This window comes from Phlebotomus papatasi, chromosome 1 (genome assembly GCF_024763615.1).
Source record: "Phlebotomus papatasi isolate M1 chromosome 1, Ppap_2.1, whole genome shotgun sequence".
Taxonomy (NCBI): Eukaryota; Metazoa; Arthropoda; class Insecta; order Diptera; family Psychodidae; genus Phlebotomus; species Phlebotomus papatasi.
This window is the reverse complement of record NC_077222.1, coordinates 103,244,001-103,258,274: the sequence shown is the minus strand read 5'-3', so window position 1 is coordinate 103,258,274 and position 14,274 is coordinate 103,244,001. Positions and strand designations below refer to the sequence as shown.

At 38.1% G+C, this 14,274-nt stretch overlaps 1 protein-coding gene across 7 annotated transcripts in view; it reads right to left on the bottom strand.

Annotated features, from left to right (window-relative positions):
* LOC129810186 (protein groucho) overlaps window positions 1-14,274 on the bottom strand; it is a 338,180-nt gene that overhangs the window by 4,105 nt on the left and 319,801 nt on the right. For 2 of the 7 annotated variants that reach the window (XM_055860504.1, XM_055860506.1), the window contains 9 exons: window positions 10,814-11,017; window positions 10,638-10,739; window positions 8,862-8,918; window positions 8,427-8,624; window positions 8,113-8,366; window positions 5,258-5,507; window positions 4,932-5,190; window positions 4,707-4,871; window positions 4,450-4,649 (listed from right to left, as the gene is read on the bottom strand). In XM_055860504.1, coding sequence (XP_055716479.1) covers window positions 4,450-4,649; window positions 4,707-4,871; window positions 4,932-5,190; window positions 5,258-5,507; window positions 8,113-8,366; window positions 8,427-8,624; window positions 8,862-8,918; window positions 10,638-10,739; window positions 10,814-11,017 — 1,689 coding nt within the window. The remainder of the gene's footprint in view (window positions 1-4,449; window positions 4,650-4,706; window positions 4,872-4,931; window positions 5,191-5,257; window positions 5,508-8,112; window positions 8,367-8,426; window positions 8,625-8,861; window positions 8,919-10,637; window positions 10,740-10,813; window positions 11,018-14,274) is intronic. The other 5 variants (XM_055860505.1, XM_055860507.1, XM_055860510.1 and 2 more) reach the window with 3 other exon arrangements.

Sequence of the window (14,274 nt, the reverse complement as noted above, 5' to 3'; positions counted from 1 at the left end):
ATGACTCGAAAATCACATTTTCGGAAGTTGTAAAGCAGTAAATTTTCTATGCTAAGTGAATATATCTCATGTTTTCGAAGAGCTCATCTAAAAAGTTAAATGTCAGTTTTGATAAGTTTTGTCCAATGTTTCCTGATTACAAATATTTTGGAGTAAGTAAAAATGCATTTTTTGTTCTCTTCTGAAATAATTTCAGTTTTGTTTCAATTTGCCCCATTTTGGGAAATTTTCGGACATTTTGCCATTCAGATAAAATTATTTTCCTTATCACATGCCAATGAAATTCACCTTTTACTTTATTGTGCGTTTTTTTATTAGTAATAGGCAAATGTCATGCTCAATTCTAAAATTGATAGGTTTTCCTTTAAAAGCTTTGATTGCTACTAAACGTTTTCTATTTATAATTTTGTAATTCTAGCAAAAAATATTCTAATTTTGAGGACAATCGGTGTATAATAGTGGTTGTAATCGAAAAATATGAAAAAAATCCGGCGCGCCTGGTTGAGCCGCAGCCGATATCCTCGGCTGGCGCGCCGGCGCGCAGCTAGCCGTAGACATTTTTAAAATTTTAGCCGCAGCCGCCGAAAATTTCTCGGCGTCGATCTCCAGTCATGGGCTCATAAACCGGAAGTCAGAATTCCTTCGCATATGACGCATGGTAGATCATGTTCAGGATGAAGTGGGCTACTTATTTTGGGATGTCACATCTGCAGCAACCCCGTAGGAGAAAATTTAGCAGAAGGAAACCATTGGTGAAACACGACTTTTCTTTGAACTTGCATACATGTATCACATCCAGGATGATCTGTCCAGGAAACAAAGGATTTGTCAGGCATGGCACATGGTACATTTTATTGGGGATTTAGTGGGCTATCTATTTTGGGTAGTGAGATAAATGGCAACCCCGTAGGGAAAAATTTAGTAGAAGGAAACCATTGGTGAAACACGACTTTTCTTTGAACTTGCATACATGTATCACATCCAGGATGATCTGTCCAGGAAACAAAGGATTTGTCAGGCATGGCACATGGTACATTTTATTGGGGATTTAGTGGGCTATCTATTTTGGGTAGTGAGATAAATGACAACCCCGTAGGGTAAAATTTAGTAGAAGGAAACCATTGGTGAAACACGACTTTTCTTTGAACTTGCATACATGTATCACATCCAGGATGATCTGTCCAGGAAACAAAGGATTTGTCAGGCATGGCACATGGTACATTTTATTAGGGATTTAGTGGGCTATCTATTTTGGGTAGTGAGATAAATGACAACCCCGTAGCGAAAAATTTAGTAGAAGGAAACCATTGGTGAAACACGACTTTTCTTTGAACAAACATGTATCACATCCAGGATGATCTGTCCAGGAAACAAAGGATTTGTCAGGCATGGCACATGGTACATTTTATTGGGGATTTAGTGGGCTATCTATTTTGGGTAGTGAGATAAATGACAACCCCGTAGGGTAAAATTTAGCAGAAGGAAACCATTGGTGAAACACGACTTTTCTTTGAACTTGCATACATGTATCACATCCAGGATGATCTGTCCAGGAAACAAAGGATTTGTCAGGCATGGCACATGGTACATTTTATTGGGGATTTAGTGGGCTATCTATTTTGGGTAGTGAGATAAATGACAACCCCGTAGGGAAAAATTTAGTAGAAGGAAACCATTGGTGAAACACGACTTTTCTTTGAACTTGCATACATGTATCACATCCAGGATGATCTGTCCAGGAAACAAAGGATTTGTCAGGCATGGCACATGGTACATTTTATTAGGGATTTAGTGGCCTATCTATTTTGGGTAGTGAGATAAATGACAACCCCGTAGGGAAAAATTTAGTAGAAGGAAACCATTGGTGAAACACGACTTTTCTTTGAACTTGCATACATGTATCACATCCAGGATGATCTGTCCAGGAAACAAAGGATTTGTCAGGCACGGCACATGGTACATTTTATTGGGGATTTAGTGGGCTATCTATTTTGGGTAGTGAGATAAATGGCAACCCCGTAGGGAAAAATTTAGCAGAAGGAAACCATTGGTGAAACACGACTTTTCTTTGAACTTGCATACATGTATCACATCCAGGATGATCTGTCCAGGAAACAAAGGATTTGTCAGGCATGGCACATGGTACATTTTATTGGGGATTTAGTGGGCTATCTATTTTGGGTAGTGAGATAAATGGCAACCCCGTAGGGAAAAATTTAGTAGAAGGAAACCATTGGTGAAACACGACTTTTCTTTGAACTTGCATACATGTATCACATCCAGGATGATCTGTCCAGGAAACAAAGGATTTGTCAGGCATGGCACATGGTACATTTTATTGGGGATTTAGTGGGCTATCTATTTTGGGTAGTGAGATAAATGACAACCCCGTAGGGTAAAATTTAGTAGAAGGAAACCATTGGTGAAACACGACTTTTCTTTGAACTTGCATACATGTATCACATCCAGGATGATCTGTCCAGGAAACAAAGGATTTGTCAGGCATGGCACATGGTACATTTTATTAGGGATTTAGTGGGCTATCTATTTTGGGTAGTGAGATAAATGACAACCCCGTAGCGAAAAATTTAGTAGAAGGAAACCATTGGTGAAACACGACTTTTCTTTGAACAAACATGTATCACATCCAGGATGATCTGTCCAGGAAACAAAGGATTTGTCAGGCATGGCACATGGTACATTTTATTGGGGATTTAGTGGGCTATCTATTTTGGGTAGTGAGATAAATGACAACCCCGTAGGGTAAAATTTAGCAGAAGGAAACCATTGGTGAAACACGACTTTTCTTTGAACTTGCATACATGTATCACATCCAGGATGATCTGTCCAGGAAACAAAGGATTTGTCAGGCATGGCACATGGTACATTTTATTGGGGATTTAGTGGGCTATCTATTTTGGGTAGTGAGATAAATGACAACCCCGTAGGGAAAAATTTAGTAGAAGGAAACCATTGGTGAAACACGACTTTTCTTTGAACTTGCATACATGTATCACATCCAGGATGATCTGTCCAGGAAACAAAGGATTTGTCAGGCATGGCACATGGTACATTTTATTAGGGATTTAGTGGCCTATCTATTTTGGGTAGTGAGATAAATGACAACCCCGTAGGGAAAAATTTAGTAGAAGGAAACCATTGGTGAAACACGACTTTTCTTTGAACTTGCATACATGTATCACATCCAGGATGATCTGTCCAGGAAACAAAGGATTTGTCAGGCACGGCACATGGTACATTTTATTGGGGATTTAGTGGGCTATCTATTTTGGGTAGTGAGATAAATGGCAACCCCGTAGGGAAAAATTTAGTAGAAGGAAACCATTGGTGAAACACGACTTTTCTTTAAACTTGCATACATGTATCACATCCAGGATGATCAGTCCAGGAAACAAAGAGATTTGTTAGGGAAAATAAATCCTTTGAAATGGTTACTTACCAGAGAACTCGTTCAAAATTTTTTTATGTTTGTAAAGAATTTTCAGAGAGAAAAAGTTGGGAAATTGTACATATCAATTTCTTTTTAGCCAAGACACACACCATAATTTTCAATGAAAAACAGATTTTCCGCAATTTTCTTTTCATTATTATATAATTATTTCAATTTTTCTCAGTGTTTTTTAGCCGAGACACACAAAAAATATTTGAATTTGCAACGGTTTTTCTTAGCCAAGACACAAACCCGCGTTCGGCTGGCCTTCGGCCAGCTTCAGGGAGGTTTCTGAAACTCCTTCTTTTCGTAATCTAATCAAATATACGTTTCCTACCGAAAAATGTGTTTTTTTTCTTCAGTTTCTTAGTGGAAATTTGCTTTCAAAAATCGGGGATAAATTATAGTTATTGGGCTCAAACAGAAGTAGATTTTGATTCTCCAATAGTGTCTTGGATAAAAGGTAAATGGAACTCTATTTGCACAAAAAGTCGTTGATGCTCGAAGAATTCAAATTCAATTTCGAATTTTCATACTAAATTTTCGAAAAAGGTGGGGAAAATTTATCAAATATTACACTAAAAAGCTGGCAAAAGAGTCACTCACAATCAGTGATTATGGAGTGATTAAATACTGGGGCAAGAACAGTAAACGTAGTTGTTCTGTTTTTTTTTTCCTTACAACAATGTGAAGACCGTCACATTTTGACACTTGAGCATTTCGAAATTCGAACAGGATGTACCTCAGCCATCTTGCGGAATTACCAAGAAGTAAGAAAGTCTCTTTTTTGGATCTTCAAATAGATTTTCGAATTTTTCAAGATCTACTTCTGTACGGAAAGATTGGGTATTTCAAGACCTTTCCAGTAGTACCAATTTTTTCACGATCGACCAAGTCGTTTATCAGGAAATGCAAATAATCTTTCAATTCTGAAAAATTGACTTAAGAGTCCGCCATTTTTGATTTTATCACCGCAATCCAAGTTATAAAAGCCTTACCTGGAATATGCTGGCACCGTAGGGAGTACGCCAAGCATTCAGGAGATTGTCCTTGCCAGTGGACACGAACCATTTGCCGCAAGTTGCGAATCTCAGTGAAAGAACGCAACTTTCGTGCAAATGGAGTTGATATTTGTCAGTTTTCGTAGCATGCAGCACTTCAACGTGCGAATTTTCCATCCCAACTGCCAGCCACTCGCCTGAAAGGGACTCTTGGTCAGAAACTGCTGCAAGAAGCACCAAAGAAAAAAACTCACCTGTCGGACAATATCCGAGGGAGAAGATCTGCGAACTGAAGTCATGCTGCTGCAACTGTCGCCCTTCTCGCAAGTCCCACGATCGCACTGTGTTATCCAGTCCTCCAGTCCACAAACGGCAGCCATCCGGACTGATGTCAATACAAGAAGCGCCATCCGTATGCCCTGAAACAGTCCAAAGAGAAGGTTTTCCCAAGCCCTGACAAGTTTTCCAGGAGCACTTACCTTGGAATTGTCTGACAAGTGTCTGATTGTGCAGATCCCAGACAGCGATGTTTCCGTCACTGCAACAGGAGAAGCACACTTTGGAGTCAGGACTGATGGCCAGAGCATAGCAGGCTGGAGCTGCTGAAGTCAGTTCCGCCTTAATTCGCGGAGTCGGACTGGCCAAGTCCCAGATGGACAAATTTGAAGCCTCTCCTCCCACAATCAAAGTTCGTCCGTCCGGAAGAAGCTTCACTGAACGAATGTAGTTGTCACGTTGCTGCAAAGCCATTTAGACAAAAGTTAAGGAAGGTTCTTTGAGAAAGGAAGAAAACCAAGGAACTTACCAAGCAATCCAACTGGCTCACGGGGGTTTTGCTGCCAGGCTGGGAAATATCCCAGACTTTGACGCAGCCCTTGCCTCCGGTGTAGACGTATTTGGTGGGATTCGAGATGGTCACGGCGCAAACAACTTCACCGTGAGAGAGCGTATTGATCTGACGGGCGTGCCGGGGGATCCCCGAGCCAACCAGAGCATCGGCTGGGAAGGGTACTGGTTGCAGGGTTCCCTCGCCGTTCATGTGAAAGGAGTAGGCACTGAAAGATTCCCAGGAATTAGCAAAAATCTTATATAGCTTTTGTTAAAGCCTTTACGCTTCATATTGCTTCGGCAAAGAAGAATTTGCAAAGTGAAAAGTAAATCCCTTATTGCTGAATGTTGAAACAAAGAATAAACTCAGTTGCAACACAGATTAGCGTTCTAGAGCTTAAATTAAGCTATGTCTAAATATTGCACTGCAAACAATGCAAGAGTTAGATCCAGGCCTAAGAACCAGGCTAAGCAACAGAAACGGGTAATTCCATTGCAAGCTGTTGCATTTGTTCCCCTCTGTCTTCAAAATGAAAACGAGCCTGGGAGTTGTTCACGTCTCGCTTCGGGAACAGGGACATCCCGGAGTACATTCACTTCCCCAATACGGTCGAACTCGACTTCCGTAGGATCGAAGACAGAAGACCTGAAGACGGAAGTTGGGGGTTCCTATCTGTAAAGGTCAGATGATACAGGACCCAAAGGTCATAGCGCCGGAACGGCGCTGATGTTATAAAAGGGACCGCGAAGAGTACATAGGGGTATTCTGTCTGAAACAGTGTTACAGACGGCTGGGCTCTTCATCCGGTAGAGATGGGTGATCTAAAGTCGAAAAGCTGACCTTGCAGCTACAAAGATCATAGCGGTACGCCAGCAACTTTTCGTTACTAAAAGAGCTTAAACAATTTGGCATAACTCTTACTGCTTCACGGGAAGGATCAGTTTTCAAAGAACCCATCAGTCGACATATCTTGATGAGTACCTCGGAAAATCTCAATGCAGACTTAAGGACTCAAGGTCTTACGAATGGGGCCTAGGCAAGAACTAAAAGCGGACAAGGGTAATACTTGGACTTCCAATGCTCAAGATCTCAACAAAGAGGAAACCGATGGAGATAACATTCGTCTGCAAGCCTCAGACTCGCCAACTACCAAACCTGGTAGGTATTTATTGCCATAACATGCTGAAGCATTCTTCACCGCTAACCTCGCGTTGCCTGTTCCGAGAAGGCCACGAATCCAGCGTCCTCCTCGCTTCACTGGTAAAGACCGATTCGATTGTGACTTTAAAATGAAATAATTCGTCGAGCACTCACAATCCTATCAAGCGGAATTATAGCGATATGGTAACTTAAGATTATCCACCGTTGTAGCACCCCTCAAAGTCACTACTTTATCTGAAAAGCAATCTACTTCTTCCAAGATCAACAGTCCTACTACACTATAACAACATTGGGTGTCACCTGTTGGAGGTCACCTCCCACTCCCAGCAACAAAACAACAGGCCGTGATAGTAGCAGTCTCCCGAATGTTCAGAGAGTGGTGTCCTCCATGGAGAACTATTACTTCAAATGCGTTCGTTTTGTAAAGATCTACATTGAAGCGAACCGTGCTCCGAAAACGCTCGTTGAACCTCGTTCAAAAAGGGAGTTCTCGTTGCTGATCAATAGAGATCACCTACTACTTTAAGTTGTGATGGGATGACACAAGGATAGTTCGACTATAGAATCATCTTTTGATAACATCATGACATGACGACTTTCCTCCCTTTTACACTCAAACATGTTTTAGGATTTGACACTCCTGGATTTTACTGACGAAGGGTTCGGATTTAAAAGCGGGCGAGAGAGAGGTGGACAAGTAAGAATGTGAAGACGTGCAAACCAGAAAGAAGATCTGATTGAAACAGGGGAACAGGTGGTAGGTTCGTATCTCGTCATCCCTAGCCTCCTTCCTAAGAGCTTAAAGATCCATATTAATTCTTCTGGTGCAAAGAGTTAACACAACCAAGAACTAATCAGACTAATTTCTGATAAAACCAAAATCAACGGTCCACGGGCTTCACCTTTGAATTAACGTCAAGGTCGGTACCTTGCATTCTGGTGTCAGACCGTTTTTGAAACTGTGCCAATCACCTTGTGCTGAAGAAGGCGAGGTCAGTTGATCACCAAGAGAACGTTTTCTTACTGAAGAGAACAAAGAGGAACTATTGAGAGCGAGTGAGAGCATCACCTATCGTTGTGTTCAAGAATGCTACAGGAACTAGAAGGTTAGGAAAAGCAAAGGTGGGAGAAATTGGGCAAAGCCTCATGGAGAGCTAGATGTGCTGAGATTGGGTACCAGCCGATTCAGGCCAAAGTCATTGAGCATGAACTGTATAGCCCTCACTCAGTTTATTCTGTTGCCTTCACTGAGCCTGTAAGTGGTGTACTGGCATATGAGTTACTCGCATGAATTATAGCCTTAATGGTAAATATTTTATTTTAATGCCTTTCTTTAGGATTTTTGATAGGGAATGTTGTGTTTCAGGGCACTCAATGGGTCAAGTGGTAGAGCACTCGCTCTTTGATGCAAGTGTCCGGGTTCAAATCCCGTTTAGGTCACCAGGAATTTTTCTGGCGCTAAACAACCTCATCCCGTACAAGAAAAAATAATAATGCATGTCTAGAAATCCCCTTGCGGGAAGGCCTTGTTCCTTCATGGAATGCTGTGTCAGCATTATTATTATTAATGTTGTGTTTCGATAAAGATTTTCACTTTGCAATATTTTCCTTTGTATTTTGCAAAAAAAGTAAAATGAAATAAAAAATAGTGAAATATTTTCGAGACTTACGGCTTTCCTCCTGTAATGGCTCCAGGAATGGGAATGCCATTTGTCCGGACATGGCCATGGGGATCAAAGGGCATCGGTGGGCGTCCGTAGGCTGGATCCGGGGGCGGACGCTGATAGGGGTCCGCTGGCCTCTGATATGGCGAAGGGGGATAGCCGGCCGGAGCGGGTGGAACATTAGATTTGGGGGTTCCAGCAACAGCGGCATTTGGCGTCGTGGATCGCGCCTTGCCTCCGGGTGTCCCAGGCTTTTCGAGCTGCAACAAAAGAAATTTTAGCAAAGGTAATTCAATACGATCTGTCGATGATCAACTTACATCCTTTGTCTTGAGATTTGGTGTTGAACGCGATGAACTTGAACCCGATCTCGATGGTGGACGCTCCTGACTCGATGGCTTTGAACTACTTCCAGCCTTATCTGGTCGATCGCCATTCAGGCCAATACTGTCTCGATCGCGATCTCTCGACTCTATGGACGCGTGATCACCATTTGGTCTCGGAGAAGGGGATTCCTGCTTGAAAACCAAAAGAAAACAATTAACCAAAAGTCCTACAAACAACCTTTCCATTAAATTTGTTAAAAGATGTCTTTAATTTTCGGGCGGAAAATCACAAGAAAAACAATGTTTTGCAATTGAAAAAATTGGTGCTTCCGTCTTTTCAAAATTATTCTGTGTTCGAGACGTTTAGTTATCTTTTTTTTTCTTAACTGTGCGATGTGACTTTGCGTTTTGTGGAAGACGGTAACTCACCATTTCATTAGCGACGTCCACAACTAAATCCTGATCGCTTTTTTCACCATCACTCTCCTGGAAAAAATAATAAGAAGAAAAAACGGAAAATCAAATCAAATGGGAAGTTTAACAAAAATAAAACTCAAAAAAAAAAATAGAATAGAATCACGGAAGAAACTTTGGGTAAAACTGTAATTTCCTGGTGTTTCTTAAGCGGAATGGCTCAATTTTTGTGTAGATGTGGTATTTGACATTCTAAGTAAGCTCCGCTTTTGAATTCATTTAGGCCACGCCTCTTTTTCTGAAGATTTTACTAACTGTTGTAGGGATTTCTAATGCTTAATCTGTAATTGGGTTACAATGTAGTTTGCAAAGGGTACCACGCTTTAAAGAGAAGTTCGGAGGAAAATTCTAAAGAATAAGCCTAAGAAAAGTTAGGCCACGCCCTCAATAAAATTTGCAATGCTGTAATTTTCAAAGCGTATCAAGATAAATACGGAAACCCTAGTTTAGATTTGTTATTGCAAAAGTTTACAGAAAATTAAAGAGTAAAGATGCATAAGAACCCACCCATTACAAGTCCCGCCCACTTTTTGTGTAACTTACCCCACCACAAAACACATATTTTGCCTGTATAATTGTTTAGTAACGTCAATTATATCATACGAAACCCTTAATGAAATCTACATGTATTTATTTTTCAATCAGAAGTTCCGTTACTGATTGCCTTTCTTTCAAACAAAAATTACATGAATATTGTTAAAAAAAAAACAATCGTAACTCCTCTCCGGACTCCACTATCCTTGTGAAGAATTTTCAACAGGCTCACTTATTCTTGCTAAAATAAATTTATACAGCCCCAATTAGCATGGAAAATTGTAGTTTTGGGGTACGAATGATCCAAATATATGAATAATACATAAAGGGGCGTGGCTTATTTTCCACAAGTAGGATCTTGGACCTTTGAAGTACTGTACCAGTGGATTAGTAGAGCTTCTTTTTAATAAAAATTACTCTTTTCCCTTTTGTACCATAAATTGTAATTCGTCATAAATAATCACATTACAAAGGGGCGTGGCCTATTCTATGTTTCAGCCTCTTATAACAATTAAAACTGCAGAAATATTGTGCTCGCAAAAATACAGCATCATTATAGAAATAGCCTTGATTTGTAGTAGGACACCGATTTATAAATAAATAATAAATAAGAAAACAAATAAGTAGGCGTGGCTTGTTTTCTTCATAGAAGATATTTTTTTATTTCTTTTCTTTGTTAATTGCCCTAGGAAAATTCTCTTTTGCGAAAAATGTAGCATCCTAAATACGAAAATAACTACTTCAGTTAGTTATATTCCCTAAAATAGGCGTGGCCTAAAATTAATAGGCGGAGCTTGCTCAGGAAGTCAAATACTGCATCCATACAAAAAATTGAAAGTAAAAAACCACCAGGGAAGTAAAGTTCTGTTGAAAATTATTTCTATTGAGTAGAAAAAACAACAATATTAAAAAAAAATAAACAGGAGGAAGATCTTTGAGTAAAACAAAATACAAAAAATATAAATATGAACCTTAGAAATTACTAAAAAAAAATAAAAAGAAAAAAAATGCATAAAACTTGAGACGATGGCTTTTATTTCGCTTTTTCTTTTTTTTTTAATACTTGGAAGTGTTTTAGAGTTCATTTTCATTTTTAGTGCCGCCCGAAAATTAACCATCTCATTAGTTATAAAAATCTTTTGGCTTGTTGTTAGTTGATAATGTTGCAGGAAGAAAAACATCTTTCGCGCTACTTACATGAGTGAGTTTCTCTTCCTTCCGCCTTTTGGCATCTCCTTCCATATCCAGGGGAGTTCGAGGACGATACTTTTCCCTCTCACCCGGAGACACTGAGTTTCTCTGCAAAGTCCCCCAAAAAGACAGTTAAAAAATCCTCGAAAAAACTTAAAATTGAATTATTTTTTGAAACTCACCAAACGCTCTTCAGCTGCAGGTCCAAGAGGAACTTTAATGTCCTCCCTGTGGAGATCCTGAGGTGCCTTCAGTAGACCCTGTGGACCTCCATGTGGTAGTCCAATTGGGCCCCCAAAGGCACCCAGAGGACCCGCCAGGGCGGCTCCCAGAGATGGAATTGGCTGCGGAGGAGCACCTGGCAGTTGTTGAGCATGAATTTGTTGCTGCAAGAGATGCAAAAGAGAACATACTTAATTATACAGTCCATAAAACCTTTTTATGCTTCCTTTAATGAGATTTTTTAGTAAGTTGATTGGGTCATTTATGGACTCTACATGGACCAAGAGATGTCAAAAGCAAATCATTCATGCAAATGCAGCTAAATACAGAGAAAGTTGCAGTTGGTTGCAATGCAGTGCAAAGAGAAGGCAGCTAATACATAAAACTGTACACCACAAATTGAGGTTATGTAGAGCATTTCATGAATTGATAAAGTTTAAACAGTCAAGTAAATATAGCACAAAATTAATAAATAGATTTCAATTTGCCGAATGTGGAGCTACTTCGAGCCAATTCATAAAAAAATATTTAAACAGAAAACTAGTACTCCTCACAGTACACGATCTTATGATACGAAAGCACTTCTCGTTTTTAAGATATATCGGGTCAACCGGTATCAGAAGGTGACTTCAACTCCGCAGGCCACTTGTCACGGGCTTGTGTTTGTCAAAAGCAAGTTTTATTAGATATTTTTAAAGTGGCCACAAGTAGTTCTTAAGTGGCGATAAGTGGAGAATCCTTTCTATAACAAATAAACCTAATAAAGGGTTTAACGGTTAGAGGGGATCTCAGTGGCACAATAAGCAAGAGTTTGCTTATGCAATGCTGGAAAGTTTACATTGTAATACAAATAAAGTGTCTCTATACGATTAATAATAATCGGTATGAGTCTTCGAGAAACATAAAAACGGTCAAAATGCTATACAATAAATTGTTTTAGAGGAATTTCAGGATGTTTTGCGAACTCAGAACCCTTCAACTGCTTCTTCTTAGCATTTTTTACTTTTATCCTTCAAATACAAAAAAAAAACATTGAAAAAAAGCTTTTAAATAAATTTGGTTTGTGTCCCTAATAATAATTATGGTGGCACAACGTTCCATAGAGCCACTTAGGCCTTCCCGCAAGGTTAATCCCATGCCCCGTGGAATCATGTGTAGTGCAGCTCATTGGATGCAATTCGAACACTTGTAACGCCAAAAAACTCCTGGTGGGTTTGTTTCCCCGCTAAATATTGAAATGTTCGAAAATGAAATACATTTTTAAGTAATTTTGCACGCTCATTTGTCTCTTTTCAGTTAAAGAACTTATAAGCTTCCTATAATTACAGTAGAGTCTCTCAAATCTGAATCTCTCAAATTCGAACGCCGCGTTTGGATTCAAAATGTCAATTGTGAGGTTATGTTAGAAAGTTCGTATTTTAGGTGAATGAAAATTATATTTATGTGCTTCTTGCTGAATGTTTACATACATTATGATCGTATAAAATGAAAAGGAAGTATGTTACCATTAAAACTTGTGAGAAAGTACGGAAATTTGATTCAAAGTACGATTTAATCTCACAAAGATTTCGTTAGTTTTAAAGAAATCGTTCGAATTTGGGAGGTGAGAAATGTCAAAAATACCCCCCGAGCGTTCGAATTTATGAGAATCTACTGTACTACAATTGCATAGATTTTTATCTTTAAAAGAACAAAAGATGCCAAAAAAGTATTGCTTTGAAACATTAATAAACCTTCAGAAATAAAAAAATAATAAAGCAAAGTAAGTTTGTCCAAGTGATAAAATTTCGAAAATCGATTTTGAAGGTACTTTAACCTCCTTTGAATTCCGCAAGGTGGCTCATGATTTGCAGTTCGAATTTCAAAGTGTATTGGATGTCAAAAGTGACAACCAACAATTTGCTGTGACAAAAAGTCAATGCAACTAAATTTGTAATATTTCTGTCTTATAAAATTTTTCATAAATTCATTAACAAACTCCCTTTAAGATATTGTCAGTGTGTAATTAAATAAATCTTCGTAACATTGTGTGTAAATTTTGTTGACACATTCGAAAATCAGTTTAAACTTTTCGAAAACTAACGACATTTTTTGCAATCCGATCCTGGATGTCAGAGGGACAAAATAACATTTAGAGTTTTTGAATCTGGTTAAAGCTTTTTGTATTTTATGCTGTGTGAATTTAATATCTGTTTAATAACGGCATAATTTTATTCATAGTGAGAAGTTTCATTTTAAATTACAAATTAGGGTAGATGGGGTAAATTGGAATCATGTCTAATTTGAAACTTTGCGAATTCCTAGTTGTTTTAGATGGCAAAAGGAAAAAACAACGAAAAAGTACCCTCGAATGTAAAGTCTTGTACTTCCTCGTGGTTTTCTTTTTCTCTTTGACCATCTAAAACAGTGAGAAAATCTCAAAATTCCAAAACAGACATGATTCCGAATTACCCAATCTTACCCTATATATGTATCAAAATCTTGATAGAACTAAAATATTATGGGCCAATCCATCTCAAAACGACCGAAAAAATCGCAAATCGAGGGGTCATGGTCTTAGATGTTTTTGAATTTTACATATGTTAAAGTACACGATAAAATAATATACCCCTATTTTTTTTTTCGTCCGAAAAAAAATCCTGGCCGGAGATACATGGCGTCAAAGATGGCGCCTCGCGCTTCATTCCTCAATTGCGATTTTTAGCAAATATTTTAAAATGCTCTATTTCGGGAACGGGTTGAGATTTCTTCTTACTCTTTTTTTATTTGAAAGATAATTTTATACTCTTTAAAACGATATACTTGATTTTGCATTATCTGCTTAAGTTTTTTTGTAACGGTCTTTTAAAAAATCTTTGAAAAAATTTAAAAATTAATTTTTCTCAAAAACCCCATTCTCAAAAATTTTGATTTTTTTACTGTTGATCAGTAACATTGAGTACTACATTCCCTGAAAAGGCGAGCTTCCACTTTTGCACTTACTTTTTTTTTTAAATATTTGAAAAATTACCATATTTTCAAAATTAAAAATAACCAGTTAAACTCAAAATTTTGAGTTCAACTTTTCAGGGAATATAGTATCCCACAATACTTATAAACAGCCAAAAAATAAAAATTTTTCGAAATCAAGTTTTTGAAAAAAAAATTTTTTTTTGAGTTTTAAATAAAAATGTCTTTTATTGACAAAAGTCAAACTTTAAGATACATTTGACACATGTGTCAATATGTAGATTTTTTTTAAACGGAATTTAAAAAAAAATTTTTTTTTGTATTTTTTCAAAAATAATCCAAAAAAATTTCCAAATTTTTTTTTTTGAAAAACTAAAAGAAAACAAAAAAACATAATTAGTACATGTGTTTAATATGATTTAAAGGCTTATTTTTGTCAATAAAAGACATTTTTATTTAAAACTCAAAAAAA